At 42.0% G+C, this 21456-nt stretch overlaps 1 protein-coding gene across 8 annotated transcripts in view; it reads left to right on the forward strand.

The window, feature by feature from the left end:
* Window positions 1-983: 983 nt before the first annotated feature.
* The window catches only part of smtnb (smoothelin b), a gene marked incomplete at its 5' end in the record, with an annotated part of 49453 nt that continues 28980 nt past the window's right edge, over window positions 984-21456 (forward strand). For 4 of the 8 annotated variants that reach the window (XM_082554588.1, XM_082554593.1, XM_082554589.1 and 1 more), the window contains 2 exons: window positions 1067-1408; window positions 19904-20061. In XM_082554588.1, coding sequence (XP_082410714.1) covers window positions 1358-1408; window positions 19904-20061 — 209 coding nt within the window. Of the gene's footprint in view, window positions 1409-19903; window positions 20062-21456 lie in introns of all 8 variants that reach the window. The other 4 variants (XM_082554586.1, XM_082554591.1, XM_082554587.1 and 1 more) reach the window with 2 other exon arrangements.

Below are 21456 nucleotides of genomic sequence, written 5' to 3' on the forward strand. Positions count from 1 at the left end.
GGACAACATGAGGGACCATGATGCAGATAGGCTACAGCAGCAGAAGACCACACTGGTTATCACTTCTGTCAGCTAAGAACAGGAAACAATTTGCAAAACCTCATGAATAGATGATTGGAGAAATGCTGCCTGGTCTGAGTCTTGATTTCATTCAGATGGTAGGATCAGAATTTGGTGTGAACAACATGAAAGCATGAATGCCTATCAGTGGTTCAGGCTGCTGATGGTGCAATAGTGTAGGATACATTTATTTGGCACACTTTGGGCTCCATAGTGTCAAACAGTCCGACTGTCATTGCTGACTATGTCCATAACCACAGTGTAACCTTACTCTGATGGCTGATGTCACAACGGCCAAATAGTCTCAAACTGATTTCTTGAACATAATGACTTCACTGTACTCAAATGACCTCCACAATCACCAGATCTCAATCCAACAGAGCACCTTTGGGATGTGGTGGAGTTGTGTGATGCTATCAGTGTCAACATAAACCAAAATCTCTCTGGAACATTTGCACAAAATCTTGAATGAAGGCAGTAGTGAAGGCACACTTTGGGCGTCAGTTTAGCTTAGTGGGGTGAGTGGATGTCCATCTGCTGAAAGGTTACTGCAGGGGCCTGGCTCTAGTTCAACTCTGGGCTATTTCCTGTGTGTCATTCCCTCCCTGGTCTCTGTCCCACCTTTCCGGTCTGCTCTACTGCCCTGTTATCAACAATAAAACTTAAAAATCTACATTTATTAGATAAGTACTATCATATAAACTAATCCCTTATTTACTGTATAAACAGGTAATTACAGACTATAAATAGATGTAATTATTATTATAATTATTGGTAACAGGCATGTATAATTATTAGTATTATTTTAGGGAGGTTTCATTAATATTATAAAAAGGTAGGATTTTAATGAGAGTCTTAAAGATTTGAGTGCCATATATACCTGGAGGCTATTTTACGTCTCCCCACACAGCGGCGCGCTTTGAATGAGCGCCGGGAGAGGCCAGATCCAGCGAGGGGCGGGGTTACACCTTTCCGAGGGAATCCTCGGTTCAAAAAGCTCCCAACGTCTCCTCGTGAGTACTTCGGACTGTGTGTACTTTCATTGTGACTCGAGAAACGGACGAAGACGACCGAGGTATGCTCTTGTAGCAGGACGAGGGTTTATTTCTGTTGTCAGAAGTAAAAAAAAGTTTCTGCTGTGCTGAGTAGAAAGTTATAGACAGTGCGGATAATTTTTAAAAAGACGATAACAACAGCCTACGTGCCGTGCAGGTGGGTACAGACGTTGTTGTTGTTGATCGGGACACTTATCCCTATCCAGACCTCGTCTCACCTGAGCTCGACAGGACACTCAGAAATGTCCATGGAAAGCTATTCAGCGTTGGATGAGCCCTCTCTCCGAGCTTTGGTGAGTAGATGAATGGGAATACTAATGCTGAGCACTGTGGGATATAAGTGTGTTAGGGGGCTAAGTGATTCCTTTGTTCTGGGGGAAAATGTCTTTAAATGAAATGTGTGCTTTTAATCCAGGTAAATGTCTGTCTGATCACCGGTGATTGAGCCCAGTGCTGTTGATATATTCAGTATTTGTCTCGCCTTTTGATACCTCACAGGTAAGAGTGTCCAGACAGGTGGTCTGCACGCATACAGGGCCATCTACTCCCAGTGCTTACCACTACAGTGGGAGTAATTCATCTCCAGTATATCCCAAACACAACGGCAGTACAAAAATTATGAGGGTTTGCTACTGGTGGCAGGATATTAAAGGGTATTTGAATCTTTAATAAATGAGTAGTTTTGTGTATAATCAAAGCAAACAGCTGTCAGTAGCTGTTTAAAGTAGCTGTTTAAAAAAGTTAATATCTAAAAATGTCTGATGCAGAATATTCAAAGTAGTTCATGATTAATAAAGTTATTCATGAGGCATTACGTCACAGGAGCATCAGTCAGTACTGACAGGAGGAATGTATCATTCACCAGGAAGTCTAGAAACATTTATTAGTTCTTATCAGGAAGGTTGTAATTAATTATGGAGGAGGGGAAAGTAACACCTGCAGACATGCCTACGAGGAAGTATGAGTCAGCTGCCCTTGTTTAGGCATGAGTTTGTCTGAATCACAGACACATACGCAACAGTCATACATGCAACAGATTCATTCCTTAGTTTTTTAAAATTTGTAATGACTTAAAGCCTTCAAGTTTGCATCTCTCAGCTGCAACTCTGTGTGGCTTTGCTTTTCTGTCATTACCCTCACTGGCTGATTTCAGAAGAATGTGCACTTTAAGATGGAAAAGAAGAAGGGGAAGAAAAAACCCTTGATTGCTGTTTTTAAAGATTGTTTAACCTGACAAGAAAAGAGCTGTTTGCTTTTGAAGCGAGTCAGGGTATGAATGCGATGTTTAGCTGACCTGCGTGCTGTTCCTTAAACCAAATCCATTAGAGTCTGGAATCATCTTGCCGACAGACACAGTCCCTGTTTTCCCATAAATCGCTCTCACCATGAGTGACGTTACACTGGTGGGAGCACAGGAGAACATGCAGGAAATAATATTTATCCTTCAGCACAGTGATTTACTTTGAAGCGGTGGCACTGGCTGCTTTGATCAGGGGCTTTATGAGTTTATTTATACGAAGACGGAGCAGGAAGATGAACTGAGTGCGAGGGAGGAAAGCCACAAATTTAGCTGGGAAGGTTTCAAAGACTGTATTGGGAGATTTCGTTTGGGAATATTTAATTTCAGACACATTTTTCACCAAATTATGGTCCCATGAGACCCCAGCTCATTGGTTTTAAGGGTGCTTGTCTGCCTCTTGCTGTGTGGCCTGTGAGAAAATGCTGTCCAGAGAGGAGCAGCAGCATCAGCAGGAGAATTAAAAAAAACTTGTGTTCTTATCCTGACTCCCATTAGTCAAGCCTTTACTGAGCTGGAGCGAATGGGGCTCTTTCGGCTGAGCGTCTTTCCGCTCAGTTTTCCTCCCTCAGACGTGACCAGCAGCCTGTAGGTCACAGAGATCCCACATTTTCACTGATGATGTTTGTGGTGACTCGAGTGTCAGGGTTTTCCGTGGTGAACTCAGATTCAAACGAAACAAACCCGGAGGAGAAGTTCACATGAGGTTGCGGTGTAATTTAAACACGGCATGACAGCTGTGAATGGAGCCTGTTTTGTGTTTTAAGTTTTTTATGAAACATAACACCTCATTGTGTGGGGTTTATGCTCTCTGTGAATCTGCCTTTATTCAGGACACGGGCGTTTGGAGATGGCTGGGCTTTAATTAAGCTCATCGTAAATCCGGGTGGAGGAGCTGCTATTAAACAGTTGGATAACGAACACAAGTTCCAGGCCTGTGTTGTACCTAATGAACTAAGCAGTCAGAAGGTCATACGGCGGCCTCTCTAACGCCACTAATCCCGTCTCTACACTTGTATTGAAAGCCCGGCCAGCCTTTTATACTGCTCATTTAATCCCCTCCATGGCAACAAGGGAAAGCAGTTGTCTTCTTCTCTCAGCTACCACAATTATTTAAATGTCCACAGGAATAATCGGTTGGTGTCCTGGTTTCCTCAGGAGAAGAGTTGAGGTGGGGAGGGGGAGTGTTTGCAGCGGGTCATCTGTCTGAATGGTGCTTGTGTGGCCACAAAAACACAAAAGCTGCTGAGGCCACTCAGAGAAAACCCCTTTCCTTCCAAACCACTCCAACCGCTGTTACTTAATAGCAGACTTTATCTGATGGTTTCAAGCTCTGAGGGTGATGGTTATCTGCTGTTATTCCCATCAATGTGCTGTGCGGTAACAGTTTTCTTGTGGATTAAACCTGCAGGACGGGTTGGGTCTGCAGGTGTCTGTTGATGTGGCAATCTTGCGTCATCCTGCTCTGTCGTGAAAGTGTCTGTTGGTTCTCTGGCTGCACTGTAACAGACCTGAAATCAGTATTTGCATAAAAATCACATTGCAGTTAATGTACAACTCAGACGTTTTATTATTTATGAATTGATTTGACCGCTTGGAGACTTTTCTGCCTGCGGCGCCTGCTGGGCTGGTTTCACACGGGCTGGATGTCTCGCATAATGATTTATAACCTGTCTTGCCAGCTGTGTGACTGTCCCTTTCTCCCTGGTGAGCGAGAGGCATTCACACATGTTTAAAATAGCCGATTTTGCTCTGTGGTCCAGCCTCGTTGATATATGGGACCCCTGGGCCTTTATTTTATGGCTCTGTGGACCCTTTGTGAGTTGACAGGGGCTCAACGGTTACAGTCTGAGAGGAAGAATGGACTTGTTTTGAAGGATCTTGGTATAGTGTGCAGATTTTGCTTAACCCCCAGAGACGGGGGTCCAAAATGTCAGCCTTGTCATTAGGAAGATATAAATTGCAGGAGTTGCACTATATTACATAACTCTTGTCTGGGACAGTTTCATAGATATGCAGGCTGTGTGTTTTTATACACTCCAAGCTAAAATTAGAAAAAAAAATTGTTTCCATGAAATTTCAGTCAAGGGGACTGGTTATGCTTGTACCAACTATAAAATGTAAGAGCTGGAAAATTTTAAGTGAATTAGAGTTAATATCTGATACACAGTTCAAAATAATCCTTCATTTTCTTATACCAATAGATGGCCATGCTTACAGTATTAACTGGAGCGTTTGGTGCTGTTGGCAAACTCAAATATTTAATCACATTAGGCCTCTTTTCCATTACTACCTACTTGGACCGCAACGCGTTCGAGCGTCCTGCGACGTAACAAACTCTACAACAAAGCTTGACGTAGAAGCAAGAATACCTGCTGCTCGGTCTGCTGAGACGGAGAACACTGCGTTTTGGGTTTTTTTGTTTTTTGCTTTTTTGTAACCGTTTCCAGAAATGGCAGGTTTGATTTTCGTGAATGAGATGATCTCATGACTCATCGAGTGACTCTACTGACCAGCCAATTGGTGGCATGCAGTCTGACGACGTCACCCGGCCAAGCAGGTACTGGTACCACATAGCACCTGGTACCAGGTGCTATGACCTAATGCACAGGTGTCGAACTCTAGGCCTCCAAGGCCTAGAGTTGTAAATCAGCTGTGATGGCCCAGGGTGTTATCTAAAACCTGCAGGACACTGGCCCTCGAGGCCTGGAGTTCGACACCCCTGACCTAATGGAACACCCTTAAAACCGTGCCCAGTCAATCTGAGTAAGTAGTAATGGAATAGGGGTCGTGGTATGATAAATAACTCAACTGTGTGGGTATAAATGTGATGAAAATTCAAACTATGCGATGCTTTTAAGGTGTTGTAAGTGTGTAAAACCTTAAAAAAAAAAGGTCATTTGGTAAGTGGTTGCTTGGCAACGTGACAGCCTTATAATATCTGATATAGATAAGCGCATCCAGGAGTCTAAACTTTGTGCCAAGTTTTGTTGCTCAACTCCTTGCGGACTAAATCGCATACAGACACACGCAAAGCGATTTCATTTAAAACGTGGCCTTAGTGTGGCCGCAGTCTGAAACAAGTTGTTTTAGCTGTCTTCTGATTGGTTGCCCACTTGCAAACAGAAGATTTGAACAGCAGGTGGGTTGCGGCTGCTGTGTTCATCATCATCAATCTCCTCTTTCTTTAGCACCACACAGAGCCAAGAGCAGTAAAACATGCCTGAGCATTAAGAACCGTTTCACGTCTGAGCTTTCAACTGGCCGGGATTACTTGTAAATACACTGACCTACATTATTCAAAAATCATCCACGGCTGTAACAGCCGGTGTGTGACAGAACAGTACAGTAGTGGCACCTTTTTAAAGTGATATAAATCAAATTGAAGCTGAAATGATCAGGTATTGCTGTCGCCTCAACAATCCTGAAAACCATTTTCATTCCTTCATACCTTTTTTGGAAAATTGAGTGAAGTGTCCTGTTGCATACATTACATCTCCCTCCGAATGCACACCTGCATCCCACCACAAACACCTGTAAAGACAAGAAAACTTAACCTGAAGTATCTCCTACATCTCGAGCTTTAGGGTTTGTGAACTTGGCTGCCTTTGACCTATGCAGATGTGTATGTGTGTTTGTGCTCCATTTTCCGAAGGATTAAAGGGAGGTGGTGATGAAGACTGGAGCAGTTTAATATTCAGGGCAGCGCTCCCTCTGACGCAGGATGAGCTATCTGCACTGCTGCAGTGACAGCCTATTATAGTGAACCATTTAGTTCCTGGCTTCAGTCTTTGAAGCAAATATCCAAATAAATGGCCGTGCTCAGCTGAGATAAGAAGCTGCATGTTTGGAAACTTTTGTTCTGCTATAAATAGTGCTCTACGATTTTAGCTCTGAACAGATGAGAAAAGAAAAACCATGAACTTTGAGATCATCTGGTCTTTGACCCCTCAGTAGTTTGTTATTGTGGGACAATCATTCAGAGTGAACGTAACACTGTTTAGCGCAGCTCAGAAAGTATTTAAGTGTTTGTGTTTAGAAGGCAAAGTTGAAACTGAGTTCAGTGTGTCAGTTTTTCTTCTTTAAGCGTATATTTACTATTGTTATGTCATTTTTGAAAAGGTGGGTTCTCCAGAAGGACGAACGGCCTTTAAAATCTGAAGCAGTCTTTTATTTTTAGCAGTCTTTTTTTGTAATGCCATTAGAGAATAATGTGGCAGTACGCTGAACAAACAGCGCTCAACAGTGTAGTAATGTGATTACATTATTATAAGATTGTGTATTAGCTTGTACATAAATTGTTACTGCTTAGACTCCTTGTCTGTGAGTTATATAGTTCTCATGAGGCGGTGTTTGGAAACTTTACTAAATATTTTGCGATACAAAGTTAAACTAATTGTCACCGTGGCCTTTGGAGCCCAACAGCAAGCTTAAATTTCAGGAGTTTCACTTTAACGACTATCAAACCCCGTACTCTGCAAGACAGAGTGAAAAAATGGGTTATTTAAAAGAAAATGACAGGTAGACTTTTAAAGTGTTTATCCACCAAAACAAATGGGTTGAGTGCATTTCATTTATCACAAAACGTTACTCTTTATATCAGGGATGTCAAACTGATGGGCTACATACAGCCCACTTTGATCTTAAGTGAAGCTCACAAAGTTTAACTATACATTGAATCCTGCATTGAGATGTCTTAGTATAAGAGCAAGAAGTGCCATTTCTACAGTACATCTCAGTTCCTTCACATGATAAAGAAATGTTGTTGTAATAAAACAAAGATATCTGATGACTTTCAGTAAGAAATAAATGTGTAAAATGACAAAACAAGTTCTGGTAGCTCATTGCTCAGTCTGTCCTGTAATTATTTTAAAAACAGTTTTTGTTGAGTCACAGAAAATACTTTTTTGTTTTATTTTACTGTGGAAACACTGTTAAAAAACAAATGTTTGTAATATATAGTAGAAACAGGAACTTTTCTGTCATTTGATTGTTTACTTTATTACTACGGTGTAGTAATAATGCTCGTGGGGGAGGTCTTTATCCATAGGAAACACTGTAAAGTCCAAAATTTATCCCGTAATATTTTTTACATTTTCCTAAGCTGTCAAGTGGACCAGATTGCAGTCTTTCCTGGGCTGATTGCGGCCCCTGGGCCTTATATTTGACACACATGGTCTATATCAAACAAGCTTGATGGAGACTATTTTGTGACTTATAGAGTAGAAGTGGGATTAAATAAGTGTGCACTTTTTCCCAGTCCTTTGTGGGTAGGTAAACTAAATCAGCAAATCAGTGGCTCCATATTTTAGTGAAGGTGTGTCAAACACAAGGTCCGCGGCCCAGAATCGGCCTGGCAGAGAAACCAGTCCAGCTCACTGAACATCTTTGGAAAATGTGAAGGAGGACACTTTTGGACTTTTAATTGCTTTTATAAATTTTACAGCTTGTCCTAATGATAAATATCTCTCCACAGCCATTCTAACTACAGTAATAAAGTAATAGATAAAGAGGTAAATAAAATGACAGGAGAATTCCAGTTTTCAATATCTACTACAGAAATATCTATTTTTTTAGTGTCCACAGTAAAATACATAAATAAGTACAAGAGGACATTTTCTGTGAGTTAACAAATCTTTGCACTGTATAATTACAGGACAATCTGGGCATTGAGCTACCAGAATTTTCAGTCATTTTATATATTTATTTCTTACGATTTACGCTCGCATTGAGTCACACTGACTTTATCATGTAGAAAAACTGGAACATGTAGTGTTGATGTTGCTCTTCTTTTTCTTGCATTGAGATCTCCGGGATTAAATGTGCAGTGGAGCTACTTTACACTGACAGAAAGGGTATTTTCACCGGATCAAAGCGGGCTGTATGTTGTGCGCGATGTAAAATGAGTTTGACATCTCTGTTTTATCTGTTTATACATTCACCCAGCAAACAAAATATCAGCAGTTTGTTCTCAGGAGAAGATGCAGAACCCTTCACGACTGTGTCAGGAAGGGAACATCAATGTAGTGTAGTGTTGCTTTATTTTTGTGTATGTTTAAAAAAAAATTTTTTCCCTAAATTAGTTTCTGTTTATTGTTGAAAATAAATTGAGCACAATGTGGGTTGTGTTGCTGTGTCTGGTTTGACTCAAACTAATGGCGCTTCACTCTTAGAAACTTGCAGTCTGCAGCTTGTCAGAAGAATTCCTACTTCCAGTACTTCTGATGCAGTCAGCCAGGAGATATTCAGAACGACTGAGGAGACTCCGCCTGTGAAGTTTAGACTCAGTATATTGTGTAGCTGTCAAGCAGGCGGTGCACCGAGTTTTGTAACTGTCAGATATGAGACTGCTGCTGCTGTCACAGCTGCTCTGGTCTTTTCCTCTGTTTGGTAAGTGATCCAGCAGAGGCAGTTTGTGCGACTGATCTCTGTCTGGATCATCAGTCAGCCAAATGGAAAAGGTCTGAATAAGACATTGAACGTGTGCTTTCTTTCTTCCCCTCCTTGTCCCTGTCTGCTGTCAGAGTCGTCTCTGAGATGGACAGCAACCTTCCCTTGAGCTTTATGAATTTAGTGTCTGGAGATTTTTGGGTTCCAAAGTCTTCTCTTTGTCCAGTTTTTAGACAAAAAATACTCAGCAGATGTGGATGAAACATACAGTTTTTTCGATGTGATGAGAAATCTGTTGTTCTCTCAGGGGGAAGAGAAAATTAACTCTCATTGAGATGCCATTAAGATGCCATCTAATGCTACTTCCCAAGCTCTGATTCTCAGCTGTACTGCTGGAGGGAGTCGACACAGATTTTGCTCCCATTTAAATACTAAGCTGTTGCTCTGTTTATAGAGGAAAATGGAACATATAAGGATCTGCATTCAGCAGGAGGGAGAAAAAAAGTTTTTTATTAAGTCACATAGAGAGTTAATAAAAAAGGATGATTGTATGGCGCTGGATAATGCTTTTTAAATGAGCAATTGAAGAAATTTAAAAACACTGTTTTTCTTTGTTAGTTTTTTTTTCTATATTAACTTCCTGAGGAAAGAGGCATTTCCTGAGTCCCTAGAACTCATCAGGCAGATGTTTATGTTTTGCTTTCCAGCTCGGCCTTGTTAATGTCGTGGCATTCTTGAGATGTACACTGCTGATCTGTTAAATTTTGTTTGCCTCTCTCAGTCTGTCTCTGTATCATTGTTATATGCAGGATTTTTATTGCTGCCTCTCTGGGATCTTTTATAACAAACAGTTTGTGCTCTGCAGCATCCCAAATTGCTTCATTTATCCCTCTCTTTTTCTTCCTGTGGGACACCACTTCTGCCTTCTGGCCCTCCATCATTAAACTAAATGAGTCGGTCACGCAGGGCTTCGGTTTGACCAACGATGTAGCATATTTAGAGAAGATTCATCATACACTTTCAAAGTCTTCTCACAGGACAGTGCAACTGTAGTGTAGGATGCAGTGGGATTTTTGAAAGGCTCGTTCCTCCTGGATGGGAATATACAAATGTTTTTTTTAAAAGCAAATAAGGTGTTTTGGGGGGGTTTTTAAACTACAATTTCAGCTTCAAGAACCAGCTCCTACAGATAAGATTCAGTATCAGAAATGAAAGTACTAAGGAACAGAGAGGCATAAACCCTGTTACGAGAGCGGCTCCCAAATGTGGGTCACATTTTTCCTGCTCGACCTGGATACCTCACTGCGACCTGACCAGCGGGTCTGGAGGCAAGCACTTTCACAGGAGTGGCTGAACGAGACCAAAGAGAATTACACAGCAGAGCTGATTTTTAGTGTGCTGAGACGCAGCAGTGCAGCAAAGATCTGAAATAACTTTGAGGTCCTGCACACAGCCGAACAGTAATTATTTTGCAGTTTAGATCAGAGTGCCGACCATGTGTGCACAATGAAGCATGCGCTGATTAATCCTTCAGTGTGTGGAGTTGTTTGCACTAATGTGAGACTAAATGAATACAGCACATTCGAGTCCAGATCTGTCTTCAGTGCATCATTACGGCCCTATAGGGCATTGTTGATTACTATACCACCCCCCCCCCACCCCACCCTCGTGGCCCCCGCGCATTCCTCTATGTGTCTGTTCTTTGTGGCTGCTACCTCTAGTGTAAAGGGGGACAGTGTTTTCCCAGGTCTGTCTATTGAAATCATTTTAAGCTTTCCTACACGTGCAACTGCACTTGCTGCAAGCACGTTGGCACATGCACAGTTATCTCTCCCTCACTTACCTGTATATTTCATAGATGCTCCTTCTTTTTCTTCATCACAGACAATGGAGGCTCAGAGTGCTCTGTAACACAATGACTTCTAACCTTGAGTTTGGTTTTCAGCTGAAAGGCAACTGAAACTGCCTCCTCTCCAGAACCAGGTGTCCTCTGCCTCGCAGGGCTTTCTGTTGCTATCCTGATTATATTTCCACCTATCTTTGTCTGTGTGTGTGGAGACCTACTGTATGCAGGCATTGTGAGGTAATTGATCCACTTGATCAATCATTAAATCTTGGAGTTTTGCCCTGAAGAAAACCAACAAGGGCATTATATGGTAATTAAAATTACTCTGAGCTTTACTCACCCTCACTTCTCTGTTTTTTTTTTTTTGTTTGTTTGTTTGTTTGTTTGTCAGTAGCAGCCCAGCTTCCTCGGTGGCAGCTGCTAATCTATTTCAGCTTTTGCTTAAAGAAGCGTCCCGTGTTTCCTTATAAGGCCACACTCACTTGTGGACTTGACACAGGACTGATCCAATCAGCTGCCTGGCTGCACTCAAACCTCAGTCTACTCTGGAAATTATTACTCTAGGGCTCTGTTCATGCACAAAAACACAGTACCCCCTACCTCTCCTTTATATTCATGCACATGGATGCACAACCACATACTTGAGACCTTTGTGTAAAACTGTACAAGTCCTAGCTTTCAGTAAAAAACACAGCAAAATGAGACGAGACCTGCACACACCCACTGAGAGTCAAAAGGTCACTTGGTCTGAGGGGTCTCAGACACTGGGCTTATGTTTTGGGTCATTATCTTGCTGTAGGATAAAACCTTCACCAACTAGGTGCATACCAGAGGGTGCTGCAGAATGCTGTGGTAGCCGTTTGGGTTCAGGGTGTCTCTCACTCTCAGTCACCGACCCTGGATCCAGACTATCACATTTCCTCCTCCTTGTTTAACAGTTGATGCCACACACTGTGGAACTATCATTTTGCCTACTCGAAGGCGTACAAAGATCCTGTGTGACGAACCAAAGATTTCAAATTATCATTCATCAGTCCATAATACCTTCTTCCAGTCTACAGTAGTCCAATAGCAGTGTTTCATGGCCCAGGCAAGCCTCTTTGTCTTCTTCTGATGTCTTAGCAATGGCTTTCTTGCTGCAACTCATCCTCTCAAACCTGCAGCTTGAAGTCTTCTCTTCATACTTGAAACGGAGACTTGCTTACTATGAACACTATGAAGCTGTAGCCTATAACACAAAATAAAAGAGTCCATCCGGGCAAGAAGGATTGCCACTTGGAAAATGTATTTTAATTTCAGAGAAAATGTTCAAACAGAGGGAGACTGAGGACAGGCAGGATAATGAGAGGTGGGAACAGGTGGGAACACAGCTGGGGGCTAATCTGACATAACATGACAAAGGGGAAGCAAAATTGAATACATCGAATGCAGGACAAGGACTATCAAGATAAAACAGGAAGCATGAAAAATATGGAGAAGCATTACTGACTGGAGAGACAGAGAGGGAACAGGAAATACGGAAAGACAGGGAAGAAACTGAGACAGAACCCTAAAGACTAAAAACTATACATAAGCACAAATCCCATACAGACAAAAAAAAAAACAACAACAACAAAAAAAACATGACTGACACTGCAATATTAACACAACTCAAAAACATAAGAACCCTGGGTCACCAGACCCAGTACCATGACAGTTTGTCTACTAGGAAGCTGAAGGGTAGCTCTGTATTTTTAAAGAATTACAGACAAGACTTAGTTGATGCTTAAAGCTGGTTTATTTAATTAATTTGTATCCAATTTACCAGTGTAAACATGGTGTTTGGGGTCTCATTGAAGGATTGATGTCATGGTAAGGTGTCCGCTGCTCCACTTTGAATATTGGTATGAACTTGAAACAGTGAGTACTTAGTGGATTTTCACCAAAATTGTGCCCACGTTCAAGACCATATTTGCTGGTTGTTGTTATTGTTGTTGTTTTTAAGGATGTTTTTTAAATTTTCACAAGAATTGCTAGTTCCCCTAGAGCAGGAGTCTCTATAACTCCAGTCCTCGAGAGCTACTATAACACACAGTAGCTCTTGAGGACTGGAGTTTGAGACCCCTACCTTACAGTATTTGGCCACTCCAACAATCAGAGGATTCCCTGTGAGCCGCGACTGGTTGGGGTGGGGGGAGTGAAAATAATTTTATTTTTTTTAAAAGCCAAAGTGATAAATATTGGAGCAACTTAATTACTTTTTTGTTAAAATCTTAAGCTGTTGTTATCAGTTTTAAAGGAGTATTGGGTTTGAATTGTAGATAAGTGTTTGCAGTGGATTTCTGCTGATTTCTTCTTCTGATTGCTTTTTCCAACCCCTGCTTGTGGTTTTGTCACTTTTGTCTGGGGTCAAAGAAGCAATGCTGGAGACTTTTGTCTCCCTCTGCTTCTCATTTTAATGCAGGGGGAACTCTCAGGCCAGGGTCAAAAAAGGGATGCTTGAGAACCTCCAAGGGTTTGATGCGCTGGTTTGCATCCAAGGCCAACATCCGTTTAATCAGGCTGACCAATAAATCTGTATCACTTTCAGGTCCTGTTCTAACTGTGATTACTTGTTTGAGGTCATCAAGATGCTGCAGTGTTATATTTCGAGTGTCGTTGGATTGGTATCCTGTCTCATACTGAAATTGTTCTTCTGCCTTAAATGTCCAGCGCTGTTTGCTGTGGTCGTTTTGGCCATGCCACAGTCTGAATTTTAAAGCATCGTAATCCATTTTCCCAGGGTAGGGGCACCCCCATAGCAAGTTCCACAGCTACCAGCCCCAGAGACCACATGTCAATTGCTTCATTATATGGAATATGAGGCATAACTTCATACCAAATTGTCTGCACACAGGTACCAGGAATCACTACAGACACAGGACGTGCTAGGCCAAAGTCAATAACTTTGACTTTGACGGGAGACTCATGGCGGTTCACAACTATTATGTTTCCAGGTTTGAGGTCAGCATGCACTATTCCCAAAGAACTGAGGTGGTACAGAGCATTTGATATTTGATTTCATTTCATTCGATAATTTGTAAAATTGGCCTCAATTCTCTTATGGGGAGACCCTGGTAATTCTGATCCTTTATGTAGTCCCACAGGTTTTGATCAATTTTGTCTGTTGCAAAATTTCAGGTTTGCTCTTGTTTATTTTAATAGCCACGTCCATATAATAAACTCCACAGGCATGAAAACTGAGAATTCTGTAGACTGGACATTGCTGGCGCTCACAGCAAAAGGATTTTGTCAATACGACTTGTAGTTTTCTCTTGGGAAGCATTTGTTTTGGGCTCACTTTTCTGTTTATTTAAACCAGCAGCAGACGGGCGCATGTCTGTCTGTGTGTGTCTGGTGCCACTGGCTGGAGTTGCTATAGCAACCAGGCTCACACCTGCCTGCTTAATGAGCTCTGTTTGTCACTCTGCCAAGATTCATCTTAAAACTGCTGCTGTGTCCACAGTGTTTGCTCTACAGCCATCATTTTACCCTCAAAACGTAGCCATCGTTATTCTCTTTCCAACAGTGTGTCTTCCAAAGCTCAGAGTTGTAAACTTTTTGAACTGTGTGGATCCAAGTAGAGGGATCACATTTCAGTCATTCAGAATGAATATGAACTTTTAATATTCATTCAGATGTTTTCTGACTCTGAATTTTCTTTTCTCATTACTCAGCTTTTTCTAATTTACACTTTAAAACATTGTGAGCTACTTTTCAACTTCTTCTGTGTGAATGTCAGCTTTCAACAGTTCTGCACTTTTGTTTTCAGGTGAAAAATTCTGTATTTTTCAGCTCATTCAACATTTTTTAACTTAAAATTCAGCAGATATGTCATATGAGCTCAAGACATTCAGCTATCAGCATTCACACTGCAGTTTCTTCAGAAAATGCATTTTTGTGATATTGTTCACACTAAATTTGACCCCTATTAATTTGTTATGAGTCAATCAAAGAAAATGTTGGTTTTGGAGAATTTTTAATTATAAAACCTTTGGTTTGTTTATTTACTGTATTTGGTTTTTCGTTTGCATGCCATGTCAAGCTTTTCCGTATATATTATTTATTATTATTTTAGATTCTCCTTCAGCTTCATATATTCTTATTTACACAAGCAGTGTGTGTGTGTGTGTGTGTGTGTGTGTGTGTGTGTGTGTGTGTGTGTGTGTGTGTGAATGATGTGGTTCACAAAACAAGCTGCAACGTTTGACCCAACTTTTGTGAACCTCTTCTCACAGCGTTGTTCAACAGTAATGCAGTTTTTACAGCTAACTTTTATACTTGTAATACCTGAGTTTAGTGTTGTAAAGTACATGCAAACCTCTTATATATTTAAATATATACAGCTGCAGAAGAAATCATATTTTTTGACAAATACAGGCAAATTAAAAAATGTAAAATTAAAAAAAAAAGAAGAAATTTTCAGCACGCAACGTTTCATGTTCCCATCAAGGCTCCTGTGTGTTACCATTCAACCCAGTGCACAAAAACGTCTGAAAGCCAGAGCTTTCATATAATAAGTGGTCTATTTGTTAAAGATGCTCAGACATTCAGAGGCTGTGTACTGCTCCGCGTTATTACCAAACAATGATCTAACGCTGGGAAAAGAATAGAGGTTGACACATCATTTGTATATTAATCCTGTCTAAGCACTGCATGTTTTCACATGTTTCACAATGTCAAAATGTAGTCCTGAAAATACCAGCGGTCATGGGAACTACTACAAAGGCAGTTTTGAGTACTTTGGCAGGCTTTGATTTGTCTGTGGACAGATTTTTGCCAAGTCGCCTTGGAGGTCTTGTGGGTCCATGATTGACAGGCTACAACTACGGTGAAAAGACTCCAGCACATTAAATGCAGGACAAAGAGTAACCTGTCTTTGTGTGGGACTATGCTAGGAGTTCATTTTGACATATCTAACAAACCTATCTAATATGTTTGGCATTTGAATGTAACACTCTCAGTTAATAAACAGTATAAGTAAGTATATATAAGTATAAGTATAAGCAAAAACAGAAGATAAAGGTTTGTTTTTTTTTTGGCTAATTTTTTAAAAAGTTTTACATATTAAAACTGATGTCACTAGACAAGATGTCACAAGCTACTCTGTCTGGTAACATCTTCAAGTTTTAGAAAAGTTGCCTCCACTTGAGCCAACCAAATCTGAGTGTGTGGGACAGCACCTCCCCTAGCCTAAGCTGTTTTGACAGCACAAGACCCACAGAGGGCAGTTTTTATGATGTAGTTGATGCCAATATTGTGACTACCTTAAATCCCCACCTTTTTAACCACATCTGGTGCAGTTTCTATATCGGGCAAATTAAAATTAAATTGGCCTCCCGAAACATAGTCCTATTGAAACCTGTGTCTCTCATGTGTACCAGATGACTTCAGAGGGTGCTCCTGTCCTCAGGAGCATGTCGTCAGCTGGTTGGGATTACTGGTAAACCGTAGGAGCTCTCTAATTGGCTGTGATTGATTGAGCTGCTTCAGTCGGATGTCTTTTGGAGGTTTGAGGTTTTGACTCCATAGAAAGCTGCTGCTTGGCAGGAAGTGACTCAAAGCACCCTTCAAGTGCAAGTTTTTACCAACTCCCTTGTGAAGCAACTTTCTTTTGTCATTCGCCTCCTCTCTCCTTGTTTCCTCACAAATATCATGGCGTAATGTCTCTAATACCTGTCTCCCAGCAAGGATTGTTCTCTCATCACCCTCTCATATCCACCTCCTTCCTCCTGGATCTCACCGGCTGAGTCAGGTGAGGCTGACAGGTGTGGCGGCATTTTCCTTGAAGGTCTTTCAGCACAGCAGACCAGACTGCAGCATGACTGTCTGCAGTCATTAAAGGTGCTGATATCTGGCGCTGATGTCTCAGTGACTGCATCATTTTCTGTAAAAACGTACTCTGCGTGTGTGACGACGTCGTCATGTGCGATTTCTGAGTCATGCGTCTTGTTAGAGGCACGAGCAACGTTTTCTGTCTCGGTGTAACGGCCTCTTTCTGGGTCACTGTGTCGCTGTTTGGAGCCACAGTGACAGTTGGTGAGCCAGAGGTTTGTGGTCTGGTTTGAAAAATGCCTGCAGGGACGGTCACTGGTGTGAGATGCTGTCAGCGTGTAACCAGAGGGATATTTTTCCCCTTCTCCGCTCTCATGACACAGCTCACTCTTTGTCAAGGCCGCTGTCACGAGGCGCCAACTGGACTCTGTTACTACCCAAGCGCATGTTTCCGTCTCTGCTTCTTTGACCGTTATTCTGTTTTGTTTGGCAGGCATCCAGGTGTAAGGTGTGTTTTATTAGTCTGGGTTAAGCCCGCTCATTTCTTTCCTGTGCGAGGAAGTGCAGATATGTAAAGGGAGAAAGTGGGTTACAGTCTTTGGCGGCACTGGCCAGTTGAATTCAACAAATAAATGTTGCAACCAATCCAGCAGCCATCTGTCTGCTGATTGGTCCGTTTAAACCCCCTGTACATGTTAGACGTTACTATTTGAAGTTGTTTTTAGAGCAGGTCAAGTCGAAGTGCTCGAGTCTGCTCTTAATGACTTTAATTCCTCCATTTAAGTCACATGCTCTGATTCTCTCCACACTGTTTAATCATTTCTCATGATTTTTGTTTTAAGTTTAAGCTGAATTGGAGCCTGCTAGAGAATGCTAGGCACACATTACTGTCTTTGAATTGAGGGTTGAAGCTGTGCTGCTCTAAATCATGAATAAATAAATTAGTTAGCCCTGATACTTGGTGAAAAGAGTACTGGCTGTACCATCACATCCTGACACTCGCTCAGCGCAGAGCCCGGCAGTGTGGTAAGGGATGACTCGAGGGAGAGTGTTTGAGTTAGTGTAACACGGGCGTGTGAAGGACACACTGGCCAGTGATGAGCGAATGTGATCTCATTTTCCTGCTTCACAATCAGAAACCAGCCATTGTCTCACCAGGTCATAGTTTCTCTGTGCTGGGCTAGAAACAAACCCAGTGCCTGATTGCTGTATTTCGCTGCCTTCTTTTTCTCTTGTGAGTCAGTAGGAATGTGAGGAATGACCTTTGCGAGGACTGACTGTTTCCCACCCAGCTCTCATCTGCCCATTTTTAGTCATGCACAGGTCTAGTTTCTCCTTCGTTTTTCTTTGTCATCCTAACGCTCCATTTCTTTACTATAACCTATTATCCATCTCCTGCTTTCTCATATCCTTTCTTTCCAGCTGTTTATGAGCACTTTCTCTTCTTACCCTTTCTTTTCAGTCAGCTCAGCACATTGAATTTACACAAATTGCAGCATAAAGAAAGAGCCCCTGTGAGCCGGAGTAGCTTGGGCTGCATATTTTGTGAAACCTCAAAAACCACTGGACCTCTTCATCTCTTGTGAGAAGTGCCTCCTCCTCCTCTTCCTCCCATGGGCCTAGCAGTGGGGCTACATCAACCCCCTTTTTCAAGCCATCAGCATGTGGGGCTTAGCTTAACAACCACATCCAGCTCCCTTCAGAAGAAGGCAGTTGGCACACACAGGTTTGAGTCACAACACTGCAGGTTTTAACCGGTGCAGCGGGAAACCTTAAAGTGTGTGAGCATGAGATTCATAAGAAAAGCCTGCCAGAGGAGCTGTTCCTCTCTGCGTGTGTTGACAGGTTCCTGCTGTTGTGTTTTTTTTGTTTTTTTGTTTTAAAAAGAGAGATTTATCTCCCGTTTGACAGGAGAGGGCTCTCTCTACCCTGCGCTCACGGCTGTTGCTGACACGAAGGCGCCTGTCTTGTTGAAGTGGTGTTTCTGTCTGCAGGTGTGCTTTTATATACACTTGAACACCTTAATTAGTCCTCTTTGGCTCGAGGAAAAGATGTGCCTTTTAAGTAACAGCCACTCAGAGCGATGAAATGGCTCACTCAGTGTTTTAAGTGGGCCATTCAACTTTTCTGGGTCCCGCTGCAGTCTGGCTGCCATTCAGCGAGACAGGGTAAGACACCACAGTAGTGTGTTGACCCGGGGAGACAAACACACTTCTCATCCTTAGTGCTGAGCACCAGCTGTTGCCAGGCCAATTTCTAATCCTGCGCTCTGTCTCGTCACATTAGTGAACTCTGATCACTTGTCATCGCAAATCTCTAAAGCGCCCATCACCCTACTGACCCTATAACTCTTTACTACATGTTCGAAAGTAAGCCAGCAGTGCATGGATGGGAACTTCTACTCTATTTGAACTCTCAAAATGTCTAAATGGAGCATCTGAAGCATCTAAGCATTTTTTTTCTTGTTGGAAAAAAAAACACACTGAAGTCAGGGTTCAGTATTTTGCCAAAGGATAACTAGAATAACTAGAGGAGCCAGGGATCGAACAAACGACGTTCTGATTAGTAGATAACCCACTCCACTTCCTGAGCCACAGTACACAGTACTCTCTCAGCCCTACCAGGGATACATCCATGACCTTTGTCACCACAAACTATAGTCTGACCAAGCCATGAGATCGGTGGGAAAGCTAATTATACTACTGAGTACGCGCACATACTCGGAGCTGGAGTTCAATGATTCCAGATTTGTATTTTTTCAAACAGCTGAAGGTTGCGTGAAAAGCTTATCCTACATGCCAACCATGCCTGCATGAGCAAATGATAACGGTGTCATCCAAAGTTATCTGCAATGCATGGAAAAAATCCCAAATCTCTCCAATTAATTCTCTAGCTCTTCCAACACATTCCTCAACACCATTTACACCATTTATTATCCTAATCGCAGTCACACCTAATCGCAATTAGGCTCGCATAATTAAAAATCGCTGAGTTGAGTCCCAAACTTTATTGGATACGCTGTGTGTGTGTGTGTGTGTGTGTGTGTGTGTGTGTGTGTGTGTGTGAGAGAGCTGGGATTAATTACTGAGACCAAAAGTAACAACATATTGTAACTATAATGTAATTACCAAATTTAGTACTATAACGTCACATTACTGCATTACTGGTGAAATAAAATGTGATCGCAGTAATGTGTTACTTTTGTTACGTGTTACGCTCAGTGCTGCTCGCCACCTTGTACTTACACTGTCAGCAGGTCTGTGACTCTTTACCTGCAGACTCTCATGTAACTATGTGGCCATTTCCTGAAATGTGAGCAAGCCTCTGCGCTGTATTTACTTGTGAATATGTGCAGATATGCAAACGTAAGACTAAACTTTGCAAGCCAAATGTTTGCCGCTCTGTGCAGCCTCCATCCTTCATGCACTTTATTCTGTTTGTCTTTTATTATGGTGTCTGCAGCTGGATGGAACTGTGGATCTGGACGAGAGGCGCTGCATCCGTTCAGCCATCCGGGAGCTGAGGAGGAGGGAGATTGAGGACATGGAGGCAGCTCTGGCTAGCAAGAGATTTCGACCCACACGCCTCAATCAGCAGGAGGACAAGGAGAACCAGCACAGGTGAAGCTGCACACACAGACACACAGATGTCTGTGCTGATGACAGTTTACTAGGCCAGGTGAACTGGAAATGCTGAAAAAACAATCTTCAACTCCACTGGGAAAGCTCTGGAAAAGTCAAGTTAGCAAATCACAGGAGAGAGAAAACTGCAACAGTAAAGTTTCCCATCCCTAAAATTTCCACCTAGTGTGGCTGTTTTACAATAAATACTTTCACTTTCAAATATCCCACACCGTCATGTGTCACATTAACGTAGATCAGCTATCGCAGTCTGTTTGATTATTTACCTTTCAGAGACTTTCCAGCACCTGTCGTCCAGCTAAGCAGCGTGGACTAATGGGTTACTTATTTGAATCACTTTATGTTGCCATAAACATAGCACAGATTCTGGTAAACCCGAGTAAAATTAAAATATTATCTCTTGAAATCTCTCCAGTAATGACCGACTAGAGAATTAAAAATGAAAAGCAAACAAATTTACAGCAAAATTGAAACAAGTTTCTTTCAGATGACAAAAGGGGGGGAAAAGGTCGAATCGTTTGCTAAATAAAGACAATAAGGAACAAGAATCAAGCAGGAACTCAAAGTGTGGATGATTTGAGAAAAATCCCAAGTTCCACGTGATCTGCGACATATTTTATAGGTTTTCATTAAAGTTCAAGACTGCACCACAATCCCATCATCTGTTCTGGAGTAAAGGGAAGAAGTGACATTATTGGATAAGAAGCAGACGCACAGAATCAGCCGCCACTCTCCTCCTCCATCGCCGAATCCTAATATAAGAGTGGTGACGGGGCCCTGATTGTTTCCATTCAGTGCTGCTCTCGAATGACTTGCGTTACAATAACACAGGAGGTGCCTCAGTGAAGCTGCTAAAGAAAGCATGCTTTTGCACATGCATGCACGTATTCATATGCCAGGACACAGAAACCCATCTGAAAGTGGGATAGAAATGGAGTAGGAGGAAAGGCCATTGTCCCGTGCCTCACAGTGGTGGAATGTGAAGTATTCCACTCCGGCATTGCTGCGCATCTTTTTAATGCCAAAGAGCGGAGAGAAGCGAGGATAATGAGTATGTGAGTAATAGAAACCACCATAAAAGCAAGGAGTGAAATGGAGAATATGAGGCTGAAAAAGGGAAAATAAATGCAGCTTTTTTTTTAGGGGTGGGGGGGAATGTCATTGGCTGTCAAATCTGTCATGTCGTAATATCACTTCTTCCATGCTCGATTTGGGAGTGTTCCCTCTGGGTTTTCTCTCTGCCAAGAAAACCGTCCTTTATCTTTCAAATTACCTTCAGCTGCCTGTAATATATGGGCAGAAGCTTCAGATTAGAGTCAGAGGAGCCAAAGTTTTACAGTCTGATATTTTAAACTATTAGGCTTTCTAGTTTGT

The sequence above is a fragment of the Aulonocara stuartgranti genome (genome assembly GCF_965226115.1).
Source record: "Aulonocara stuartgranti genome assembly, chromosome: 12".
NCBI lineage: Eukaryota > Metazoa > Chordata > Actinopteri > Cichliformes > Cichlidae > Aulonocara > Aulonocara stuartgranti.